This window comes from Entelurus aequoreus, linkage group LG05, assembly GCF_033978785.1.
Source record: "Entelurus aequoreus isolate RoL-2023_Sb linkage group LG05, RoL_Eaeq_v1.1, whole genome shotgun sequence".
NCBI classification, from domain to species: domain Eukaryota; kingdom Metazoa; phylum Chordata; class Actinopteri; order Syngnathiformes; family Syngnathidae; genus Entelurus; species Entelurus aequoreus.
The window spans coordinates 23,484,873-23,509,605 of NC_084735.1; the positions used below are offsets into that span (position 1 = coordinate 23,484,873).

General features: G+C 42.2%; 1 protein-coding gene across 2 annotated transcripts; it reads left to right on the forward strand.

Moving 5' to 3' along the window:
* Positions 1–2,990: 2,990 nt before the first annotated feature.
* On the forward strand, positions 2,991–13,943 carry gnb3b (guanine nucleotide binding protein (G protein), beta polypeptide 3b). 2 transcript variants are annotated; one of them, XM_062047466.1, is made up of 9 exons: positions 2,991–3,219; positions 8,484–8,599; positions 8,688–8,833; positions 12,118–12,181; positions 12,261–12,417; positions 12,490–12,556; positions 12,623–12,824; positions 12,900–13,116; positions 13,214–13,943. In XM_062047466.1, the coding sequence occupies exons 2-9, from the start codon at positions 8,531–8,533 to the stop codon at positions 13,318–13,320; spliced, it is 1,029 nt and encodes a 342-aa protein (XP_061903450.1). In that variant the 5' UTR covers positions 2,991–3,219; positions 8,484–8,530; the 3' UTR covers positions 13,321–13,943. The 2 variants fall into 2 exon arrangements, with proteins under 2 accessions (XP_061903450.1, XP_061903449.1); XM_062047465.1 differs by having other exon boundaries at positions 2,994–3,225; positions 13,214–13,942.
* Positions 13,944–24,733: the final 10,790 nt, after the last annotated feature.

The window sequence follows — 24,733 nt, forward strand, 5'->3', positions numbered from 1 at the left end:
TAATACACAGAATACAATTGTCGTCAATAACTTTTTCCCATCGTCGAGCCCCTACACAAATATAATAATGAACAAGAAAGTGAACTTAAGTTCTTAACAAGACAATACATTTTCTGTCGTCGCATGGACGCCTACCTCTCCCGTTATTGTAGACCAGGGGTGTCCAAACTTTTTCCACTGAGGGCCGCACACGGAAAAATTAAAGCATGTGGGGGCCATTTTGATATTTTTCATTTTCAAACCATAACAAAATATATGGATTTTTAAAATGTATTTTACCTTTCGAGGTCCCGGGGACCATAAAGGGTCTCAGTTATTAAAATGTTAAAAATAAGTTTAATTTGTATTATTATTTTTTATTTAACGCTTACAGTAAATCTCTATATCAACTTAAAAAAAAAAAAAGGTTTTATGGCTTTTCTGTCAAAAACAACTTTGTTTTTTATAGTAAAACTGAAATATGCAGTATTTAGTAATTAGAGCCCTAAAAGATCAATAATGAAGGACACCATTGATTTTAATTATTTAATATTTTTGAGTAATCACAGTGAAAAGATAAATAAAATACCACTAAATATATTTGGGATCCAAAAGGTGCCCCACTCATAAAGTGATACATTTTTATTAGTTTTTTGTTTTTTTTACTTTCAACACTTAAGTTACGAGATCAACTTCAGATATATCTGTCGATTTTACGTTTGAACTATTATTTTGTTTGTTTTATGCTCTTTTGTCAAAGAAAACGTTGATGTTTTTATATGGCAACTACAAAATATATGCAATATTTACCACATAAAACATTTTCAAGTGAAATATTTGAAGTAATTGGAGCCTTGAAAATAATTCATTATAACTTGGAATTTTTTGTCATTATTTTCTTTTTGAGCAATGGCAAAAAATAAAGAAAGACAAAAGAAGAAGAAAAAAAAACAGCCTGCGTGGCAGCTTTGTGTCAACATTGCAACTTGTTCTTGTTAGATTTCACCTCATTCCACTTTTTTTAATGTTCTTTTTTATTTTTTGCAATAGCATTTCCAGAATGGGTGGCGGGCCGGTAAACAATTAGCTGCGGGCCGCAAATGGCCCCCGGGCCGCACTTTGGACACCCCTGTGTAGACAAAAGGGAAGTTGGAAGGCGTGTCCAACGCATATAAAAAGACAGGTGTCACAGTAATTATTGCAGTAGGAGTGACAACGAGACAATGGTTCCACATTGACAAAACATCGAACAATATTCAGGTATTTACATGTAATTTACACATTTTGTGTAATTATAACAATAATAAAACATTATAAAATACATTATTTACAAGACATAATTGACCCTGTTACACCTGTACGTTTTGGCGTTTGAATGCTTTGCGTGGGAGGAAAATGGTGTGAAAATGGCCAATGTTCGCATATGAGCAGTTTAAACATAAACCACAACTTACCGCAACACGTTGGTTGGGAGTGGGATTCTTCCAGGCTGAAACGTGAACACTTCTACCGACTCACCTTATATAAAGGTTCCTTTTCAGAGTTTTTAAGAAAGCATTGACGAGCTATGACGTCATGTGACTTCTTTTTTTTTTTTGTAATTACAGTGTGGAGTGAAGAGTGCGGTCACGTGACTGCCGGGCTCTGTTTGATTGGTGAATTGGAGTTTGACGTCACCAATGAAACAGAGTCACGTGACCGTGCCCGCCGGAAAAAAAGTCTCTCTGACGCGCACACATTTCGATCAATAGATTATGAATAAATAACATGTAAATAAATGTAGCGATCAGAATAAAAGTCAATGTAACGGAGTATGAGTAGCATTTCTCCTGCACAAAAATGCTGAAGTAAAAGTAATGTTGCATTGAATTGAAAGTAAATGTAGTGTTCTTTCAGAACTGTTTAGCATATCTTTAACCCGTTTACAAAACGAAAACGATCAAAATGGCAGCTGCATCCCTTTGATTTTTTTTGTGTGTGTATGTGTGTGTGCGTGCGTGTGTGTGTGTGTGTGTGTGTGTGTGTATGCAATCATGTGTGGAAAATGTCCTAATGAGACTTTTAGACAGGCTTGTGCTGTTGCTCCTCTTAGCCACTAGGGGGAGGTACAAGCAGCCATCAGTCCAACAGGTCCTAATACCAGGCGCCTTATATTTCGTGGCCCTATGCTTCACTTCATAATTTTAGTAAAAATGGCGGCCTATATGCACTCTTGGCGGCTAATATCCAAATATATTATGGACATCTTGAATCCTACTTAAGAACAACACAAAGAGCAACTTCCTGCGAGCAAGCAGAGTGTCTCCGACCATCACCCGGAGAACTCAACCGTGTCAAAATGTACAGTAAATTTTACATTCATAGTGACTTAAACCTCCAATAGACCAATAGTCTCTATTGCTGCGCGTAGAAGTAGTTAACAAATGAAGTCACGTGACACTCCCTCCTTTGAGTTTGAGACCACGGGAAGTCTCAAACTGGCGGGTTCCTCCCAGCGAGGTCCGGCGCGCTTGCATTTAGATCGCTGGCGGCAAAGGTCCGCCTTTGATTCCCTGATCCACTTCGCTGTGTGTCAAGAGTGACGCACGTTTCGCCCTGTCTGCTCTAATTCCCTAACGAGATTGCTCGGCCCCCGGATATCCCATTAGACCCCGATTAACCGGGCTCAGCTCGTTAGCGCTGACAAACCGACAACACCCGCCACACACACACAATACGAGCCATGAAAAATGACCGTAATGTCTGCAATGTAGGAGCACCGTGATATTATTACAAGTCCTAAATTGTCCGACTGACCAGTCCAGGGTGGACCGTGCCTCCGGACCCCAGCTGGGATAGGCCCCAGCTCCACCAGAAACTTGGATGTTCTCAAACTGACTTTCCTCGCTTCTCATTCTCTCACATTTCACGTCCACCTGTGCCCCTTTCTCCGCCTCCTCCTACGGGACAACCTCATAACCTGATTTTCTCCTCCCCTCCTCCCAATCGGTTTACCTTCCTCGCCACGCTCCCGCTCGCTCTCCTCGCCTCTCTATTTCCATCTTTGAGCTTTATCCCTTCATCCCTGATCTCCTTCATCCCCTGCAATCCTCATCTGCTCGTGTCCGCCGAGCGACCAGAGACCAGCAGATTCTTCCACCAGCGAGCAGACGTCGGGGGAGAGCGTCCGAGCAGCCAGCAGTCGCATCCTGGGATTTTGGGAACCTCGACGAGGCCTGAGCTGCCGAGGACGAACCTTTGGTAAAGGTGAGCGCCGTCTTCTTCTACTCGCGGTTTTAGTCGATTCGTGGTCCACCGTGGACCAGCGCCTCACGTTTTTCCACTTGCGAGCATCCTCAGCTCTTCCAAAGTCCTGGTGAAGAACCTTCAGGCAGGACTTGCCTGTTCTTCTCTCTCTCTGTTGTCCCTTCCTGTTTCCTCCACCGCCATCTTCCTGATCTCGGCGCAAAGAGCATCCAGTAATCGGATGACGGGAGATGTGACCGCTAAAGCTTCCCGTAAGAACTCCTGAAGGATTTAAAGGACTTTTGCGGCACACCTTCCTCTCGCTCTGTCGCATTCCCTCCCGTGTCCTCCACATGCCGAATGGTTGTTGGGCGTCGTAAAAAAAACAACAACTTTAAGCTGAAAAGGTGCAGAAAGGAGGTCATGGACAGCGAGGATGCCAATTAGCATAAAGGTCAAAGGGGATTTTCATACACAAGAGAATTAAATGTTTGCAAAAAAACATCCGTGTGTCCAAAATGGGAGCCATTTTCCAATTAATTATTATATCAGGCCTGAGCAATTATTTCGCCTCGGGGGGCCAAATTTAGAGAAAAAAAAGTGTCTGGGGGCCGGTATATGTATTTTTAGGAACACTAATACAAAACCTCACAATAACGTCTGATTGAATGCTAAAAACTAGAGATGTCCGATAAATGCTTTAAAATGTAATATCGGAAAATATCGGTATCGTTTTTTTATTTTATTTTCCTTTTTTATTTATTTTTTATTAAATCAACATAAAAAACACAAGATACACTTACAATTAGTGCACCAACCCAAAAAAACTCCCTCCCCCATTTACACTCATTCACACTCATTCACACAAAAGGGTTGTTTCTTTCTGTTATTAATATTCTGGTTCCTACATTATATATCAATATATATCAATACAGTCTGCAAGGGATACAGTCCGTAAGCACACATGATTGTGCGTGCTGCTGGTCCACTAATAGTACTAACCTTTAACAGTTAATTTTACTCATTTTCATTAATTACTAGTTTCTATGTAACTGTTTTTATATTGTTTTACTTTCTTTTTTATTCAAGAAATTTTTTTAAATTTTTTTATCTTATTTTATTTTATTAATTTTTTTCAAAAAGGACCTTATCTTCACCATACCTGGTTGTCCAAATTAGGCATAATAATGTGTTAATTCCACGACTGTATATATCGATTCGGTTGATATCGGTATCTGTAATTAAAGAGTTGGACAATATCGGAATATCGGATATCGGCAAAAAGCCATTATCGGACATCCCTACTAAAAACCTTATGAAAGACCGCCTTAAAAAAGGGAATGGAATTTTTAAATTTTTTACTGAATGGGGCACCCAGAATGTACATGAAAATAAAGAATGTGGTATTTACAATATTAACTATGAACGATAAAACACTGAATATTGACAACATATGAACGTCACACCCCCTCTCGATTGACATATTTTACAATCAAGCGAAATGCAACAAACACAGCAAAATATGAACGTGAAGGGTACAAAAACCCCCACCTACAATCTGATATATCTGATATATCACTAAGCTTTAGAACTTTGTTGTAGAAATATCCTTCCGCGTCTGTCCCTGACACCCGCATTTCAGGCTGGCCGCTCTGGAAACACTCTGTGGAAACGCTCCCCGCCCACACTGCTTGATGCCTCGTCTGAGCTGCTGTGACTTAGATTTTTCTTGAATCAGAATCAGAATCAGAATCAGAATAGTTTTATTGCCATTGTTTGAGAACAGGTTCACAAACTAGGAATTTTTCTTGGTGCAATCGTGCAACATAAAACACATATGACACAGATTGGGTATTAACAAGAGCTGTAACTGAGCTATCAGATCTTGTTATAGACTTATAAATGCACGTCATTTATTTGCTCAATACTGTACTGTTCAAAGCCAGGGTTCTTAATCTTTTTGACCCTGGGGCCCACTCAAATATTGAAGTTGAATCGTAATCTCACTCTTGATTTTAATCGTACACAATAGTTATATACATGCTGTTTACAACCTTGTCAAATGATATGAAACTATGTGTTAAACACAAAGATGATTATTTATTCAACACATAAACCTTAGACCGATTATAAAAATAAGGACGAACCACATAATAAACATTCTGAATTTATTTCATGCATCCATATTTATTTTCGAGATAATCTTACTAATCTCACCATATAAAATATAACTTTCAATTCACAAATTATTTATTTATGTATTTTATATGTTATTACCGTACTTATGCAGTATATTGTGAATAAATTGAGAATAGGAAGTGAACACACGTTTTAGCAACTGCTACGTAAAGGAAAATGGGTAGAATTAAATAAGCTCTGCTTCTTCCTACTCCTTGTACCATGAATTGATTAACGTGGACCCCGACTTAAACAAGTTGAAAAACTTATTCGGGTGTTACCATTTAGTGGTCAATTGTACCGAATATGTACTGTACTGTGCAATCTACTAATAAAAGTTCCAATCAATCAATCCTTTTCGCACATGTTGAATAGAGAAACTGGAAATTGTGATGTATCGTGTTGTATGCATGCATGTTCGAAACAAACTCAAACTCAAATATACTGCATAAGAAGAGACTCATAAATAAGTGAGGAAAAATAAATTGACTTTTTTGTATGTTGTCCTAAACTAAATTAATAATATGTTAATTTGTCTGTATACTGTAAAGTGTCCTTGGGTTTGGGAAGGCGCTTATAAATAAAATGTATTATTATTATAATTAATGTTTTTCTTAACTAAACTAATACAGCTACATGACTTTAGTCCAGTAGTTCTTAACCTTGTTGGAGGTACCGAACCCCACCAGTTTCATATGCGCATTCACCGAACCCTTCTTTAGTGTAAAAGAAAATGTTTTTTTTTTTCAAATTCAAGACAAAGTTATATGTTTTTGGTAACACTTAAGTATGGGGAACATATGCTAAGTAACAAAGACTTAATTTACAGTTATTTGGACACTAGGGGAACATATTCTAAGTAATAAAGACTTAATTTAGAGTTATTTGGTTAGGGTTAGGGTCAGGGTTAGAGGGTTAGGGTTATAATAAGGCCATGCCGAATAAGGCATTATTAAGTACTTAATAATGACTAGTTGAGAGCCAATATGTTACTAATTTGCATGTTAATAAGCAACTAATTAATGGTGAATATGTTCCCCATACTAAAGTGTTACCATGTTTTTTTTTACTGGTGCATAAAATGAACCGTGCATGAACATCACCTTGTTCAAACAACAAAACCAACACAGTGCATAAACTCACAACAAATTACACACCTGCAAATCAGTCAGCTGTTGCCGTATCCGTAATACGCCGATAGGGAGAAGTTTGTTTTTACACGATGAGTCGGGTGTGTCTTGACCTCCGCCGAACCCCTGAGGCGGACTCACCGAACCCCTAGGGTTCGATCGAACCCAGGTTAAGAACCACTGCTTTAGTCATAATTTCTGTATGAATTTAGCTCCAGACTTTGTTTGAGGTTACTGCCACAAGTGGTGGGAAAGTGTATTACAACCCCTACGCACCACAGCTGATAAATATTCGACAATATTTTTTGGTGGCCCTATGGTTAAGAAAAACTGGTCAGACGTATATTTGAGGTGTTTTTTGCACTGACGGATGCATTGACCTGATCACTGACCGTTTATAACAGGGGTGTCCAAAGTGCGGCCCAGGGGCCATTTGCGGCCCGCAGCTAATTGTTTACCGGCCCGCCACACATTCTGGAAATGCTATTGCAAAAATTAAAAAAACATTTAAAAAAGTGGAATGAGGTGAAATCTAACTAGAAAAAGTTGCAATGTTGACACAAAGCTACCATGCAGGCTTTTTCTTCTTCTTTTGTCTATCTTTCTTTTTTCTTTTTTTGCCATTGCTCAAAAAAAAAAAAAAATCAATGTTATAATGAATTATTGACCTATTCAAAGCTCCAATTATTTCAAATATTTCACTTTAAAATGTTTTATGTGGGAAATATTGCATATATTGTGTGGTTGCCATACAAAAACATCAACATTTTATTTGACAAAAGAGCATAAAAGAAACAAAATAATAGTTCAAAGGTAAAATCGACAGATATATCTGAAGTTGATCTCGTAACTTAAAAGTTGAAAGTAAAAAAAAACCTAATAAAAATGTATCACTTTCTGAGTGGGGCACCTTTTGGATCCCAAATATATTTAATGGGATTTTATTTATCTTTTCACTGTGATTACTCAAAAATAATAATGAATTAAAATCAATGGTGTCCTGCATTATTGATATTTTTAAGGCTCTAATTACTTCACATCAAACATTGCTTTCTGAATGTTTTGGGCAGTGGGGGAAATACTGCATATTTCAGTTTTGTTATAAAAAACTAAGTTGTCTTTGACAGAAAAGGCATAAAACATTTTTGGTTTTTTTAAACTTTATATCAACCTGAAGTTGATATACTGTACAGATTTACTGTAAGCGTTATATAAATTAAAAAATAATAATTTGACTTGTTTTTAACATTTTAAAGACTTACACCCTTTATGGTCCCCGGGAGCCCTAAAGGTAAAAAAACAAACAAAATCCATATATTTTGTTATGGTTTGAAAATTGAAAAATATCAAAATGGCCCCCGCATGCTTTAATTTTTCCGTGTGCGGCCCTCAGTGGAAAAAGTTTGGACACCCCTGGTTTATAACAACCGGCGCCACCTTTCAGGTAACCATCCACGGTTAAGGTAAAGGAGCATGTGCGCTCAAAATAAATTGCATGATGATTAATTTTCTGTGATTAATCACGTGAATTAACTCATTATTTTTTCACAGCCCTAATTATTACACCACATGGCTTTGCCACCAAACACGCAAAGCTAGAATGTGAATATTTCACATTACTGCTAGCTTAGCATATACTGATCCACATTAGATTGTTACAATGTACAAAATGTATCCAATGTATCCCCGCCCTGCATCCTTCCACTTTCCCCATTGGGACTTTAGAGAAAATAAATCCACGTCTCAGGCACGACCCCTGCCGGAAAGTTGTCCTTTTCCGTATCGCTTAACGGGGGCAGCGCTAACAGCATTAGCGGGATTACAGCCGGCAGGTATGTGTCTAAGCTTTCATCTTCCAAGTTGTTCTGGATCAGCTTGTCCAGGACGCCATCTTTGTGTCATATGTTTGACTGCCCCACACTGTCTTCTCAGTTGGTTCCAACATTTCCTGTCCCATCTCTGTTTTCCTAGATTTACTCTTGGTTTCCTGCCGCTAACGCCTCTCAGCAACTGTCGCCATGGCAGCCGAGAAAGCCGAAATGGATGCGCTGAAAAAGGAGTGCGACGGCCTCCGCGCGCAGATTGAGGTGACCGCCCTGCTTTGGCGTGAAAGAAATTCCAATAAATAAAACCGTCACTCATCTTTCTCTATTTGACGTTCCCTGTGACTGCCAGGCGGCTCGCAAGGGCGTGAACGACACCACCATGTCGGCGGCGGCGGGCAGCGTGGCGGCCGTGGGTCGCATTCAGCTGAAGCAGAGGAAGACGCTCAAGGGTCACCTGGCCAAAATCTACGCCATGCACTGGTCAACTGACTCCAGGTGAGCGTCGCTGTCGTCGCATGGGTGAAAATGGGGAGGAGCCACAGAGGTGGTCAGTCATATCAACAGTTAAAGGCTTACTGAAAGCCACTACTACTGACCACGCAGTCTGATAGTTTATATATCAATGATGAAATCTTAACATTGCAACACATGCCAATACGGCCGGGTTAACTTATAAAGTGCAATTTTAAATTTACCGTGAAATATCCGGCTGAAAACGTCTCGGTATGATGGCGTTTGCGCGTGATGTCACAGGTTGAAGCAGACATTTTGGAATAGCACGGTGGCCAGCTTAAGTCGTCTGTTTTCACCACATAATTCCACAGTATTCTGGACATCTGTGTTGGTGAATCTTTTGCAATTTGTTTAATGAACAATGAAGACAGCAAAGAAGAAAGCTGTAGGTGGGATCGGTGTATTAGCGGCTGGCTGCAGCAACACAACCAGGAGGACTTTGAGTTGGATAGCAGACGCGCTATCCGACGCTAGTCGCCGACCGCACCGATGATCGGGTGAAGTCCTTCGTCGCGCCGTCGATCGCTGGAACGCAGGTGAGCACGGGTGGCGATGAGCAGATGAGGGCTGGCGTAGGTGGAGAGCTAATGTTTTTAGCATAGCTCTGTCGAGGTCCCGTAGCTAAGTTAGCTTCAATGGCGTCGTTAGCAACAGCATTGCTAGGCTTCGCCAGGCTGGACAGCATTAACCGTGTGGTTACAGGTCTAGTGTTTGGTTCGGTGTCTCCTGATAGTAGAAGTAATAATAGTATTGTTGATCTTCTGTCTATCCTTCCAGTCAGGGGCTTATTTCTTCTGTTTCTATCCGCAGTTAAGCACTATGCTATCACGTTAGCTCCGAAGCTAAAGTGCTTCACCGATGTGTTGTCGTGGAGATAAAAGTCACTGTGAATGTCCATTTCGCGTTCTCGACTCTCATTTTCAAGAGGATATAGTATCCGAGATGGTTTAAAATACAAATCCGTGATCCACAATAGAAAAAGGAGAAAGTGTGGAATCCGATGAGCCCTTGTACCTAAGTTACGGTCAGAGCGAAAAAAGATACACCCTGGCGTCCTGCACTGCACTCTAATCCTTCACTGTCACTTTCCTCATCCACGAATCTTTCATCCTCACTCAAATTTATGGGGTAATCTTCGCTTTCTCGGTCCGAATCGCTCTCGCTGCTGGTGTAAACAATGTGCAGATGTGAGGAGCTCTTCAACCTGTGACGTCACGCTACTTCCGGTACAGGCAAGGCTTTTTTTATCAGCGACCAAAAGTTGCGAACTTTATCGACGATGTTCTCTACTAAATCCTTTCAGCAAAAATATGGCAATATCGTGAAATGATCAAGTATGACACATAGAATGGATCTGCTATCCCCGTTTAAATAAGAAAATCTCATTTCAGTAGGCCTTTAAGTTTGAGACCTTGAGCAATGCACACGAGAACATAATACGACACACAAAACTTGAGACTTGCCACAGGCAGGAGGGGGCGGTCATCCGTAGCTGCTCTGTTGTCCGTCAAACTGTGGGCAGTGAAGCGACAACGGCATGTGATGCGGGGGGTGAATTACGCGTGTATTTTCCTGAGGAGTCGCTTGTCTTCGACCTTGGTGCTCTCAAAATAGCGATAACGCAGCCAGTCTGTCCAACAGAAGTCAACAAACAGCAGGTGTGTGTCCATGAAAGACGGAGTAGGAATTTGGAGCTTCTTTGCTGCGATGTTCTCTAAGGGGGTCTTGTCGTACCAGTCAGGGGAAAAAAATCCACATCAGAATGTTTGTGTTTGAGCGAGCGAAAACTAATTTAAAGGTTTCGCTTTAATTGTCCATTTAATATCAATCAATCAATCAATCAATCAATCAATCAATCAATCAATCAATATGTATTTGGACAGCCCTGAATCACAGGTTGCTCAATGGTCTTCACAATACCACGGCATCTTCTGATCTGAACCCAATTCCGTGCAAGGAAAAACTCCAAAAGCCCGAGATAGGAAAAAGAAGAAACACTGGGAAGGTGCTGCAGATGTGGGGACCCCACTCCTGGGGGACCGGCGGCAGCAAACAGTTATTGAATTGTTACATTCATGATAATGTGAGAGTCCAGTCTATCCGGAAGCCAGCAAAGGGTTGTAGGGGGATCTTCTTCCATGTAGACAAGTCGACAACGCAGGGACATCACAATTGATGCATAGAGGACTGGTCCTTGGGACAGCTAGCGCCTCTTCCAGACAGGTACCTCTCCAGAAATGATCCGTGGCCACCTGGTATCTTCTCCAGACTCCATGTACGAAAGGGGGGCATTCCCGGTCCTCAAATGTATCATAATCATAACCCTCCCCAAGGTGTTATCTAGTTTGCGATTTAGTCCAGATACTACAAAAATCTGAGTGCCCACAGCTCTGCACATCCTTCAGTCATTTGTGGCAGCTTTGGGGTACTTTGACCGGCTGCCAGATTTGTCGATGAACCAGCGCAACGCATACTCCAATCAGCAGGTGTTCTGGTATTATGACTCCGAATAAGTGTCTTCGACTGAAAGATTTGCCAGGCACACGACACTCCACGTCTCCCAAGAGTGCATCGTGTGTCCAGCAACAGGTTCCCTCGAACCCAAGCTTCTTGTCGAGAAGGTCTTGTCGGGAGACCTGTTGGTGAATTCCATTGTTTAGATTTCAGGGAGCAGTGCAAAAAGAGGCCCCAAGAAAGTTAAGACAAGACAAAGACGTAAATCAGGAGAGATAAGGGAGAGGGAAGGGAAGCGTCTGTCTTCGTTGAGAGCCAAACAGAAGTTTGTAAGTAAACATTGAAGAGTAAGTAAAGATTGAGGAGTTACTTTCTACAGTGTGTAGTTCAGGCTCTGTTAATTGGAGAAATGAGTCATGTGCTGGAAGAAGTCTCTCTAACAAACCAACAGTATTTGCATCAATAGATTATAAATCAATCTAAAGATGATATGAGTAAATCGGAATGAAATTCAATGTAACTGAGTAAAAGTAATACTTATAATAAAAAGTATGTCGCATTAAAATTACTATGACAAGTACAATTTATCCCAAAATGAAAGGACTTCAGTAAATGTAACGCAGTAACAATTCCCAACCTCTGATAATAACATTTAGAAGACAAAAGTGGAAATCTTAAGACTTTTTATGGCCGCATCCTTATTTTTGCAGTATTTCCGCATTTGTTGGGGGTTTTTGAAACACGCCCCCTGGTGGCCGGAACACGAATAGTTTTGTAAACGAGTTGTGCGCGTCCTCTTGTGTTTCCTACAGGCAAATGGTGAGTGCGTCACAGGACGGCAAACTTCTGGTGTGGGACACCTTCACGGGAAACAAGGTGAGTCCATCGCAGCTGTCACGGGGGAGGGGCGTGTCAATCGCCGGCGTCCATCACAGTGATTCTTTCCACTTTTTAGCTGGTTGCCGTCCCGCTGAAGTCTGCCTGGGTGATGAGCGTGGCCTTCGCCCCCTCCGCCAACCTGGTGGCCAGTGGGGGTCTGGACAATATGTGCACCGTCTACAACATCAAGGCGGCCAGCCCCAAGACCCTCAGGGAGCTGGACGCGCATACAGGTGACGCCGACCGCCGCCGTTGTTCTTCCTCTCCTAGAGGCTGGAAGTGATACAACTTTTTTTGGTTGCTAGGTTACCTGTCCTGCGCTCGCTTCCTTAGCGACTCGGAGATCATCACAGCCTCCGGCGACACCACCTGGTGAGTTTGGTGGCCTTCACGTGGGATGTGACTCTCTGCTCGGACTAACTTCCTGTTCCTGTCCAGCTGCCTGTGGGATCTGGAGACGGGAAAGCAGAAAGTCATCTTCACCAACCACATCGGGGACTGCATGTCTCTGGCTCTGTCCCCCGACATGAACACCTTCATCTCGGGGGCCTGCGACTCCCTGGCCAAGTTGTGGGACGTGCGGGAAGGCGCCTGCAAGCAGACCTTCATAGGACACACCAGCGACATCAACGCCATTGCGGTGAGGACGGCTCCCTCAAGGTAGCGTCCCCCAGGAGGACGAGTCATCATGTTGCTCTTCCCCCCCTCGCTGCAGTTCTTCCCGAGCGGGAACACCATCGTCACAGGCTCGGACGACTGCAGCTGCAAGATGTACGACCTGCGCTCCGACCAGGAAGTGATCAGCTACCAGGACAGCAGTCTGAACGCCGGCGTCACGTCCGTGGCACTGTCCAACTCGGGCCGCCTCATTTTCTCCGGCTACGACGACTTCAACTGCCACATTTGGGACTCTCTGAAGGGAGAGAAAGTGGGTGAGTGGTCCTCGCCGCAGTGGTTCTCTTGACCGGGGTTGGACGCTCGCACGACCTTGCCATCAAACCTCACGCCCTTGTCCTCGTTTCCCTGCAGGGGTGCTGTCCGGTCACGACAACCGCGTGAGCTGCACCGGCGTCCCCGAGGACGGAATGGGTGTCTGCACAGGATCATGGGACAGTTTCCTGAAACTGTGGAACTGACAAGTCCCGGCTGGGAATCACGTCGAGAGAAGAAGGAGGCGAGGAGGACTAGGAGGCCGGCGGTGTTTGAGGGGGTTTCATCATGAGTGTCCTCTCTTTCTCTCTCTCTCTCTCTCTCTCTCTCTCTCTCGTCCTCATTGAGCTATGCAAAACACAGCCGGTTCTTTTGTAAGCGGCATCAGCGCAGGTGGAGAGTCCCGCTGTCCCCGCAGCAGCGTTTATTGAATGAAATCTTTATAAAAGAACTAGTGAGCAGAGAATAAGCTCTTAAACTGGAAACACATTTAGAGTAAAACAGAAGCTCCTGCATGTTCAACATTTTCAGGTTCTTGTTAAGCCGCCCTGCATCATAACGTCGTGTAGAAGAAGGAGACGTGCGTTTGTGTCTGATAGAGACCGACGGTAGCGCGGACAACTCGGTGTACAGTGGACTGCACTTCAGCGTCTTCAAAGCTAGAGACCCCGCCCCCTCCCTTTACTGTGCAGATCCAATGATAAGCAGATGAATGAGCGGTCAATGTTCATGCCAGGCCACCGTTTTGTAGGACTTTTACATGCATGCAATTCCTCTGTAAAAACAATCTTTCTAATAAATAGAGAACTCTGCATTGACAGTATTGAGTCAGTGTGTGTGTCTTTACAGAATCAATCAAAGTTTATTCATATAGCCCTTAATCACAAGTGTCTCGAAGGGCTGCACAAGCCACAACATCCTCGGCTCAGATCCCATATCAGGGCAAGAAAAAACTCAACCCAATGGGATACAATGAGAAACCTTGGAGGGGACCGCAGATGTGGGGACCCCCCCCCCCACACCCCTGGGCGACCGGTGCAATGGACGTCGAGTGAATCTAGTTCAGGGGTGTCCAAACTTTTTCCACTGAGGGTCGCACACGGGAAAATTAAAGCATGCGGGGGCCAATTTGATATTTTTCATTTTCAAAACCATAACAAAATATATGGATTTTATTTAATTTTTTTACCTTTAGAGCTCCCAGGGACCATAAAGGGTCTCAATTATTAAAATGTTAAAATTTGTTAAAAAAAAGTAAAATTACTATTTTTTAAATTTATTTAACGCTTGCAGTAAATCTCTACAGTATATCAACTTCAGGTTGATATTAAGTTAAAAAAAAAGCCTTTCCTGTCAAAGACAACTTTATTTTTTACAATAAAACTGAAATATGCAGTATTTCCCCCACTGCCAAAAACATTCAGAAAGCAATGTTTGATGTGAAGTAATTAGAACCATTGATTTTAATCTATTATTATTTTTGAGTAATCACAGTGAAAAGATGAATAAAATCCCATTAAATATATTTGGGATCCAAAAGGTGCCCCACTCATAAAGTGATACATTTTTATTAGTTGTTTTTACTTTCAACACTTAAGTTACGAGATCAACTTCAGATATATCTGTCGATTTTACGTTTGAACTATTATTTTGTTTGTTTTATGCTCTTTTGTCAAAGAAAACGTTGATATTTGTATATGGCAACCACACAATATATGCAATTTTTTCCACATAAAACATTTTAAAGTGAAATATTTTAAATAATTGGAGCCTTGAATAGGTCAATAATTCATTATAACATGGATTTTTTTTTTTTTTTGAGCAGTGGCAAAAAATTTTAAATAAAGATAGACAAAAGAAAAAAAAACAGCCTACATGGCAGATTTGTGTCAACATTGCAACTTTTTCTAGTTACCGTAATTTCTGGACTATAAGCCGCACATGACTATAAGCCGCACCAGCTAAATTTGGGGGAAAATACAGATTGCTCCATATATAAGCCGCACCCGACTATAAGCCGCAGGATTTTGATGTGTAATTACCGTAGTATATAGGGGTTCCTGCTACCACGGAGGGGATTGTCGGGATAGAGATGACTGTTTGGGAACGCAAAGCGTCCCATTTATTAACAATAAATCTTTCAATCATTCAATCAAACTTTCACATCTTTGACATGGCGAACAGCATTCGTGCAGAGTAAAAATAATACAACGATGCAAAGTAATACAAAGTGCTCGCCTGTACGTTATCAAAATAACCAGCCTACCGGTATATGAAAAGTCAGTCTTTAATCATTGTGTCATCGTCTTCCTCCTGCGTACTAAAACCACCGAAATCCTCTTTGTCGATGTCGGAGAAGAACAGGCCGTAAATAAGCCGCACCCTTGCATAAGCCGCAGGGACCAGAACGAGGGGAAAAAGTAGCGGCTTATAGTCCGGAAATTACGGTAGATTTCACCGCATTCCACATTTTTTAATGTTTTTTTAAATTTTTGCAATAGTATTTCCAGAATGTGTGGCGGGCCGGTAAACAATTAGCTGCGGGCCGCAAATGGCCCCCGGGCCGCACTTTGGACACCCCTGATCTAGTTAATAGTGTGAGAGTCCATATAGTGAGGCCAGCAGGGGATCATCTTGAGTGGAGACAAGTCAGCAGCGCAGAGATGTCCCCAACTGATGCACAGATGAGTGGTCCACCCCGGGTCCCGACAGCTCGCGCGTCATTTGTGTTCACCTAATAACCTCTCCACGCAGGAGAGAGGGGCAGAGCAGAAAAGAGACGGCAGATCAACTGGTCTAAAAGGGGGGGTCTATTTAAATGCTAGCGTTTACAAATGAGTTTTAAGATGGGACTTAAACTAGATATCCTCATGTACAATAATAATGACCAGCATGACAAACAAGGGTTTTTGCACCAAGTACTCAGTTTTGTCTTGGGTTGTATTCAAATTGATGCCAAAGAGCTCAATTTTGGTGTCATGCCCAAGTGCAGCTGGGATAGGTTCCAGCAACCCCGAGAGGGACAAGCGGTAGAAAATGGGCGATTCATTCAGTCATTCATTCAGATGTTTATTGTCAAACTTCAGACTGTACATGTGTCTTCTTGATGACTGCAGGACGTCAATCCATGACAGTAAAGTCTTACTAATGCTTTTCTTACTGACTGCTCCGCATTTAGAATTCTGGGCTGGTCCCTCACCTTTCTCACAATCATCCCTACCCCAACAGGTGAGACGGTGCATTAAAGGCCTACTGAAATGATTTTTTAAAATTTAAACGTTGATAGCAGATCTATTCTATGTGTCATACTTGATCATTTTGCAATATTGCCATATTTTTGCTGAAAGGATTTAGTATAGAACAACCACGATAAAGATCGCAACTTTTGGTATCTGACAAAAAAAAGCCTTACCCTACCGGAAGGAGCGTGACGTAGTCAGCTGAACATTTCCGCAAAGTTCCCTATTGTTTACAGTGATGGTGGCCAGAAGTGAGAGCGATTCGGACCGAGAAAGCGACGATTTCCCCATTAATTTGAGCGAGGATGAAAGATTCGTGGATGAGGAACGTTAGAGTGCAGTTCAAGACATATCTTTTTTCGCTCTGACCGTAACTTCGGTACAAGCTGGCTCATTGGATTCCACACCCTCTCCTTTTTCTATTGTGGATCACGGATTTGTATTTTAAACCACCTCGGATACTATATCCTCTTGAAAATGAGAGTCGAGAACGCGAAATGGACATTCACAGTGACTTTTATCTCCACGACAATACATCGGTGAAACACTTTAGCTACGAGCTAACGTGATAGCATCGTGCTTTACCTGCATATAGAAACAAAATAAATAAACCCCTGACTGGAAGGATAGATAGAAAATCAACAATACTATTAAACCGTGGACATGTAAATACACGGTTAATGCTTTCCAGGCTGGCGAAGGTTAACAATGCTGTGCTAACGACGCCAATGAAGCTAACTTAGCAACCGGACCTCACAGAGCTATGCTAAAAACATTAGCTCTCCACCTACGCCAGCCAGCCTTCATCTGCTCATCAACACCCGTGCTCACCTGCGTTCCAGCGATCTACGGTGCGACGAAGGACTTCACCCGATCACAGATGCGGTTGGCGGCCCGGAGACGTAGGAAGTCAAGGTGAGGTCACCGGCTAGCGCGTCTGCTCTCCAACAAAGTCCTCCGGTTGTGTTGCTGTAGTCCGCCGCTAATACACCGATCCCACCTACAACTTTCTTCTTTGCAGCCTTCATTGTTCATTAAACAAATTGCAAAAGATTCACCAACACAGATGTCCAGAATACTGTGGAATTATGAAATGAAAACAGAGCTTTTTGTATAGGATTCTACGGGGTACCAATACTTCCGTTTAACTGACTACGTCACGCGCATACGTCATCATACCGAGACGTTTCAGCCGGATATTTCCCGGGAAATTTAAAATTGCACTTCATAAGTTAACCCGGCCGTATTGGCATGTGTTGCAATGTTAAGATTTCATCATTGATATATAAACTATCAGACTGCGTGGTCGGAAGTAGTGGGTTTCAGTGGGCCTTTAAGATCCGTAGGGAGGACGACTGACTGGGGTCTTGGATTGCATTTATCAATTATTGCACCAAAAGTGTTTGCTTTTTTCTCACCAAGCCTCTTGCTGCAGGTCTTGTAGTCTATTCCAGTCTTGTGCAGGTCTACCATGTTTGGTCTGACCGTTGATGAAAGCAGTGCGAGACCAGTGGAGAACAAACTGATTTTTTGACAGAGATAACAATGTGATATTTATTGATCATAAGCAGGGGTGATTCAAAGAAAAAGGAAACCCTTGTCGAGATGTCAACGTGATGAAACGTGAGCCCCGAATGATTTCATAGTAACCAATGTTTGATCCTAACATCTTTTCTGAGCCACAAACATCCAAAGAAGAATATATGGTAGAACGTGAGGAGCAGTCGGATGAAGAACAAAGCACATCTCCATCTTGTCTCCAAAAAGGAAGAAGAGGACTCAGCACATTCCCAACAAGCACACATGAATCTGAGTTCAACATCATTTTCAAACAAAGTCCCAAGAACATTTTGGTCCATGTGAAGGTGTTCAAAAGGTGCCTCATCACTCACATCAGATCTTTGAGGTGTGACTTAGAAACATCAAGAAGCAGAGTGCTGCTCTTCTACTTCCTGACTAGGATACGTTCTTGATGAGTCAGCATACATGAATGCCACACTTGATGTCTCATTTGGACGTCACCTCCACTTTCAGGTGCACCGACATCTGGAAGGTTCCGTCGTGGTTGGGCAGTATCTCTCCGTGCTCCACGTCCTCGAAGAGCCGCTCGCCGTCTTTCCTCCAAAACAGGTCGGCAGTGTGGGGGTAGAATCCTGTCGCTACGCAGCTGACCGGAGAGGACGGCGTCTTCTGGAGAGACTTGGTACCAATTTCCTTGACCCAGCCACACACAAAGAAGTTGTAGACCTCCATGCTTTTCCAAGTTTTTATCTGTTTTGTCATGTAGATTGATGTCTGGAGCACAAGATGGTTCAACATGTCTGGGAACTCCACCAATGGATAATACTTGCTACGACTCGACAAATCTTTTTTTTGGAAAAGTATAAGGAGCTATTTAATTGCATAGTTTGATTTTTTTTGCTCATATCTGCTTTTTGCAGGAAGATCTAGGCCCCTTGCCTACTCAGATAGCTTGCACGCTATGGCTTGGTTGACCACCGCTGTTTTTGACAAAACGGAATACAAACAATTCCAACTTTGTGATTGTATCACCATAAAATACAATGACTATATAAAAATAATGTCTAAGACACTGTCAGAATCCTCCTTGAGCAGTTATATGCACAATGACACTGACAAAGAGGCCATTGACACTTTAGTAAGGTATCATCCATCCATCCATTTTCTACCGCTTGTCCCTTTCGGGGTCGCGGTGGGTGCTGGAGCCTATCTCAGCTGCATTCGGGCGGAAGGCGGAGTACACCCTGGACAAGTCGCCACCTCATCACAGGGCCAACCAACACAGATAGACAGACAGGGGACGGCGTGGCGCAGTTGGGGGAGTGGCCGTGCCAGCAACCTTAGGGTTCCTGGTTCAATCCCCACCTTCCACCAACCTCGTCATGTCCATTGTGTCCTTAAGCAAGACACTTCACCCTTGCTCCTGATGGGTTGTGGTTTTAGCGCCTTGCATGGCAGCTCCCGCCATCAGTGTGTGAATGTGTGTTTGAATGGGGGAATGAGGTAATAGTAGTGAGTACTTTGAAGGTAGAAAAGCGCTATACGAGTATAACCCATAGACAGACAACATTCACACACTAGGGCCATGTTGCCAATCAACCTATCCCCAGGTGCATGTCTTTGGAAGTTTGGAGGAAGCCGGAGTGCCCGGAGGGAACCCACGCAGTCACGGGGAGGACATGCAAACTCCACAAAGAAAGATCCCGAGCGCAGGATCGAACCCAGGACCTTCGTATTGTGAGGCAGACGCACTAACCATCTTCCACCGTGCTGCCCAAGCAAGGTATTGTTGCGGGGACATCAGTATCAATTGAATTAATTTTATTCAGCCCCTTAAGTCATCCCAGCAGCAATAAAATTATAAAACGTAATTGCTGAATAGACGGTATGCCTAATATTTTTATTTGTAGGCGTCCACCAATAATGTTGACACACACGTAGGACGGAGGATTCTCGTCTGTCCATTATCCGTCCGTGCAACGACTGATCCTGCACCTGTGTGAGGAACTGTCAGTTGGCACTTGCAATGCATGATGGGAAACTAATCGTGCTGTTTCGTGGAGTGCCTCTCCGAACACACGCAGTGTACGTTCGTCACTCGTCGTGACTTTAGCCTTCGTCCGCTTCAGACTGAGCAATTCCTGTAAGTAAATAAGTTGTTTGAAAGTTAAAATGACAAATATTGGGTCGCTTTTATGTGTCTTATGTGCATTTTTAGCCATCGTTTTTGTGACTTTTTAACTGCTGCTATGTGACTAGGTGAACGTACCAACGTGCGTTTGTCTCCATCTAGTGGGTGTTTTTGGTACATAATCAATCTGCCTGTTTTTCCACATACAGCATTCATTTGTGTTTATAAGTGTTTATGCAAATTATTAAGCATTAGTATTTGAGTTTGAATATTCATGTTCTTTGTTTTTCTGCTTGGTACTGCAGTTTCACTCTTGATTACGTGTACTTTGTTCCCTGTATTTATTGTCAAAAGAGCTGAAATCAGTGAAAACAAACAATCACAAGGTCACAGCAATCATGCTAACAAGCAATCAGAAGAGTGGAAGCAAATATGGGAATCTACATCAACAATTTGATTTGCATGAGTGGCGTCTCACTTGACCTGGATGTGTTGCTTTTCTACTTCTGCGTGGGTTTTGTGCATTTTATACTCCGTTCCGGTGTTTTGGGATAAATTCAGAGATAACACGCCTCGATGATGAAGTTCCTCCCAGCGGACTGATATGCTGTAATGGAGTAGTTTCGCCACTAGAGGGCAGTAGAGAATAGAGAATCGTCATTTTCATGTCAGTGTCAGAAACCTGTTGTATTTCATGCATAGAGTCGTGAAGGACATAATGTCATGGCTGTCTTGAGTTTCCAATCATTTCTACAACTCTTATTTTTTTGTGATAGAGTGATTGGAGCACATACTTGTTTGTCACAAAAAACATTCATGAAGTCTGGTTCTTTTATGAATTTATTATGGGTCTACTGAAAATGTGACCAAATCTGCTGGGTCAAAAGTATACATATGCCCATTTTTCAAACTTCCACCATTTTCACAGTTTTCAACCGATTCAAACCATTCTACCTTCAACATATTCCACTCATCCTGGACATTCAAACTATCATTTTCCAAGTTAAAAAAACATTCCAGGATTTTCCAGAATTCCTGCTTTTCCAAAGCCCTATTTCCACCCCTTTTTTCTGGCGACTACTCCTTCCACATTTTCCAACACATTTCAACCGTTCTACCGTCAAAACATTCCTCTTAATCAGGACAAAAAACAAAGTTGTTTTTGAACTGGAAAAAAATCCTGTTTTTCTGTAATACCATTTCTCAATTTAACGTTACTATTTCAACATTTCTCGACCGATTTGAAAAGTTCACACACTGACCATTTCAACTCATTCAGACCATTTAAGTTTTTTACCATTTTCCAAAAAAATCCCACTTTTCCTGAAATTCCCATTGAAATCAATGGGACATTCTTCAAAGTTCCACATTTTTCATCTGATTCAAACTGTTTCAACTTCAAAATATTCAGCCTGTTCGGGAATTGTGTGCTCTCCTTCAACAATTCTAAAAAAAAAATTCCAGGATTCCAGTTCAACTTCAGCATTGGAGCATTCACACGCAATTCCTTCAGGAATTGCCTCATCTAGTTGAGTATAATTTGTATTGCAATATTAATTTTTTGTCTGTTTGTTTAGACGACACACACACACACACACACGGCAGTGTTTTGTACACCTGAATATTCCCTCATGTCTTGATAATAAAAGTAAGGTATCCAATTTCCCAAGTATATTCAACGTTTCCCAGCAGAATAAGGGCTGTCAACTAAACCCCTTGCTACTTTTTACATCGTTTTACTACTTGTCGCCTGTAAAACCCTTTGCGACTATCCCATGTGTATTCAGAGAAATGGCAATGAACCCAAAATGTCAACCAAAAATGATATGAAATTTATTACATTAAGGATTGTTATTTTTTGTAGCATCCTAAATGTTGCAGGCCACCTGTGGTTTACAAGTGAAACCATTACGCTGGCAGCAGTAGCTATCTGGCTTCTGTCACGGTCAGGATGTGGTGGCAAAGAGAGGTGCACCTAAATGCAGGGAAGCAAAGGTACACACTAAAGAATGCTGGGTTTATTAATTGTTCTACCCAAATGCTGGGTTGAGCCTGTTGGGTCATATTTATGGGTTATTTCTAAGGAGTAAGGTAGTTTTTGTGACCCAACCAGTAATGCAGTTGTCAAAGCATTGACATAGTTCACCATCTTTATCGATGCAGACCATTGCTGAAAGGACTTCACATTAAAGGCCTACTGAAATGAAATTTTTGTATTTAAACGGGGATAGCAGATCCATTCTATGTGTCATACTTGATCATTTCGCGATATTGCCATATTTTTGCTGAAAGGATTTAGTATAGAACAACGACGATAAAGTTCACAACTTTTGGTCTCTGATAAAAAAAAGCCTTGCCCCTACCGGAAGTAGCGTGACGTAGTCAGTGGATCATCTCCTCATATTTTCCTATTGTTTTCAATGCAGCTAGAGCGATTCGGGCCGAGAAAGCGACGATTACCCCATTAATTTGAGCGAGGATGAAAGATTTGTGGATGAGGAACGTTAGAGTGACGGACTACAATATAGTGCAAGACATATCTTTTTTCGCTCTGACCGTAACTTCGGTACAAGCTGGCTCATTGGATTCCACACTCTCTCCTTTTTCTATTGTGGATCACGGATTTGTATTTTAAACCACCTCGGATACTATATCCTCTTGAAAATGAGAGTCGAGAACGCGAAATGGACATTCACAGTGACTTTTATCTCCACGACAATACATCGACGAAACACTTTAGCTACGGAGCTAACGTGATTGCATCGTGCTTAACTGCAAATAGAAACAAAATAAATAAATCCCTGACTGGAAGGATAGATAGAAGATCAACAATACTATTAAACCATGGACATGTAAATACACGGTTAATGCTTTCCAGCCTGGCGAAGGTTAACAATGCTGTTGCTAACGACGCCATTGAAGCTAACTTAGCTAGGGAGCTAACGTGATAGCATCGGGCTCAAATGCAGATAGAAACAAAATACATAAACCCCTGACTGGAAGGATAGACAGAAGATCAACAATACTATTAAACCATGAACATGTAAATACACGGTTGATGCTTTCCAGCTTGGCGAAGCTTAAAAATGCTGTTGCTAACGACGCCATTGAAGCTAACTTAGTATAACGGGACCTCACAGAGCTATGATAAAAACATTAGCGCTCCACCTAAGCCAGCCAGCCCTCATCTGCTCATCAACACCCGTGCTCACCTGCGTTCCAGTGATCGACGGCGCGACGAAGGACTTCACCCGATCATCCGTGCGGTTGGCGGCTAGCGTCGGCTAGCACGTCTGCTATCCAAGTAAGTCCTCCTGGTTGTGTTGCTACAGCCAGCCGCTAATACACCGATCCCACCTACAACTTTCTTCTTTGCAGTCTCCATTGTTCATTAAACAAATTGCAAAAGATTCACCAACGCAGATGTCCAGAATACTGTGGAATTATGAGATGAAAACAGAGCTATTTTGTATTGTTTTCAATGGGGTACCGATACTTCTGTTTCACTGGCTACGTCACGCGCATACGTCATCATCCAAAGGCGTTTTCAACCGGAAGTTTAGCGGGAAATTTAAAATTGCACTTTATAAGTTAACCCGGCCATATTGGCATGTGTTGCGATGTTAAGATTTCATCATTGTGGTCGGTAGTAGTGGGTTTCAGTAGGCCTTTTAAATTGTGACTGTTCATGAAAGCAGTTCATAATTACTCATAACATTGTCTTATAAATGTTTAAAAACAATCTTCATAGACTAAGTGTATACATTGTAGGGAATCTGGTCTACAAAGAAAGATGGCGGACTGTGGAAGTTTTTACTTCTTCCTGTAGGGGTCATAAATCATTCTGACGTTTGGACCACAAAAACATGAAAATAACCAATTTATTTGGTAGAATTAATCCAGCATTGCAGTTAAAATGACCCAGCATTTGTGTTGAGTTTTTAACCAACTGATGTGGTACATTTAACCCAGCATTGCAGTTAACATGACCCAGCAATTGGGTTGAATGCATAACTTATCTTTCTGGGTTAAATAACAAACCCACTTTGCTGGGTTAAATCAGGGGCGCCGCTAGGGATTTTGGGCCCCATGAAAAGAATCTTTACAGGGCCCCCTGTATTATAATTTCATCATTATTAGGGGCCTCTCTGGGCCCCCCTCCATCATGGGCCCCTAGAATCCATCTCCTTTACCCCCCCCTTTTTGGCGCCCCTGTGTTAAATCAACCTAGCGTTAGTTTGGTCCAATAGTTGCCCAGTAGCTGGGTAGAAAACTACCCAGTTTTCAAGCCAGCATTTTTTTAGAGTGTGTAAGTAACAGTGGAGTGCTGCTCAAAAAAGGTTTATTCCAAGAGACTTGAGAAACACAGGATCGCAAAGTACCAAAATATGGAATAGAAAGTCTAACTGATGTGTGGTAACGCTAGGCTGGTGAGGAAAGTGCCACTCAAGACATATGACGACCCGACAAAGACTAGACCGCAAACTAAGAACAAAATACACAGGACTGGACTAGACTAAAGGAAGGGAGAGCTGTTTGGAGGAAACTAGGGTCAGGGCAAGACAACTCAGGACACAAACAAGCACATTGGGTACCAAACACAGGACAACTAGAAACATAAGAGTCCCCTCCACCCGATGTGAAGGATTCCAGAAGGAAATAACTGTTTGCCTACCGTATTTTCCGGACCACAGAGCGCAACGGATTATAAGGCGCACTGCCGATGGA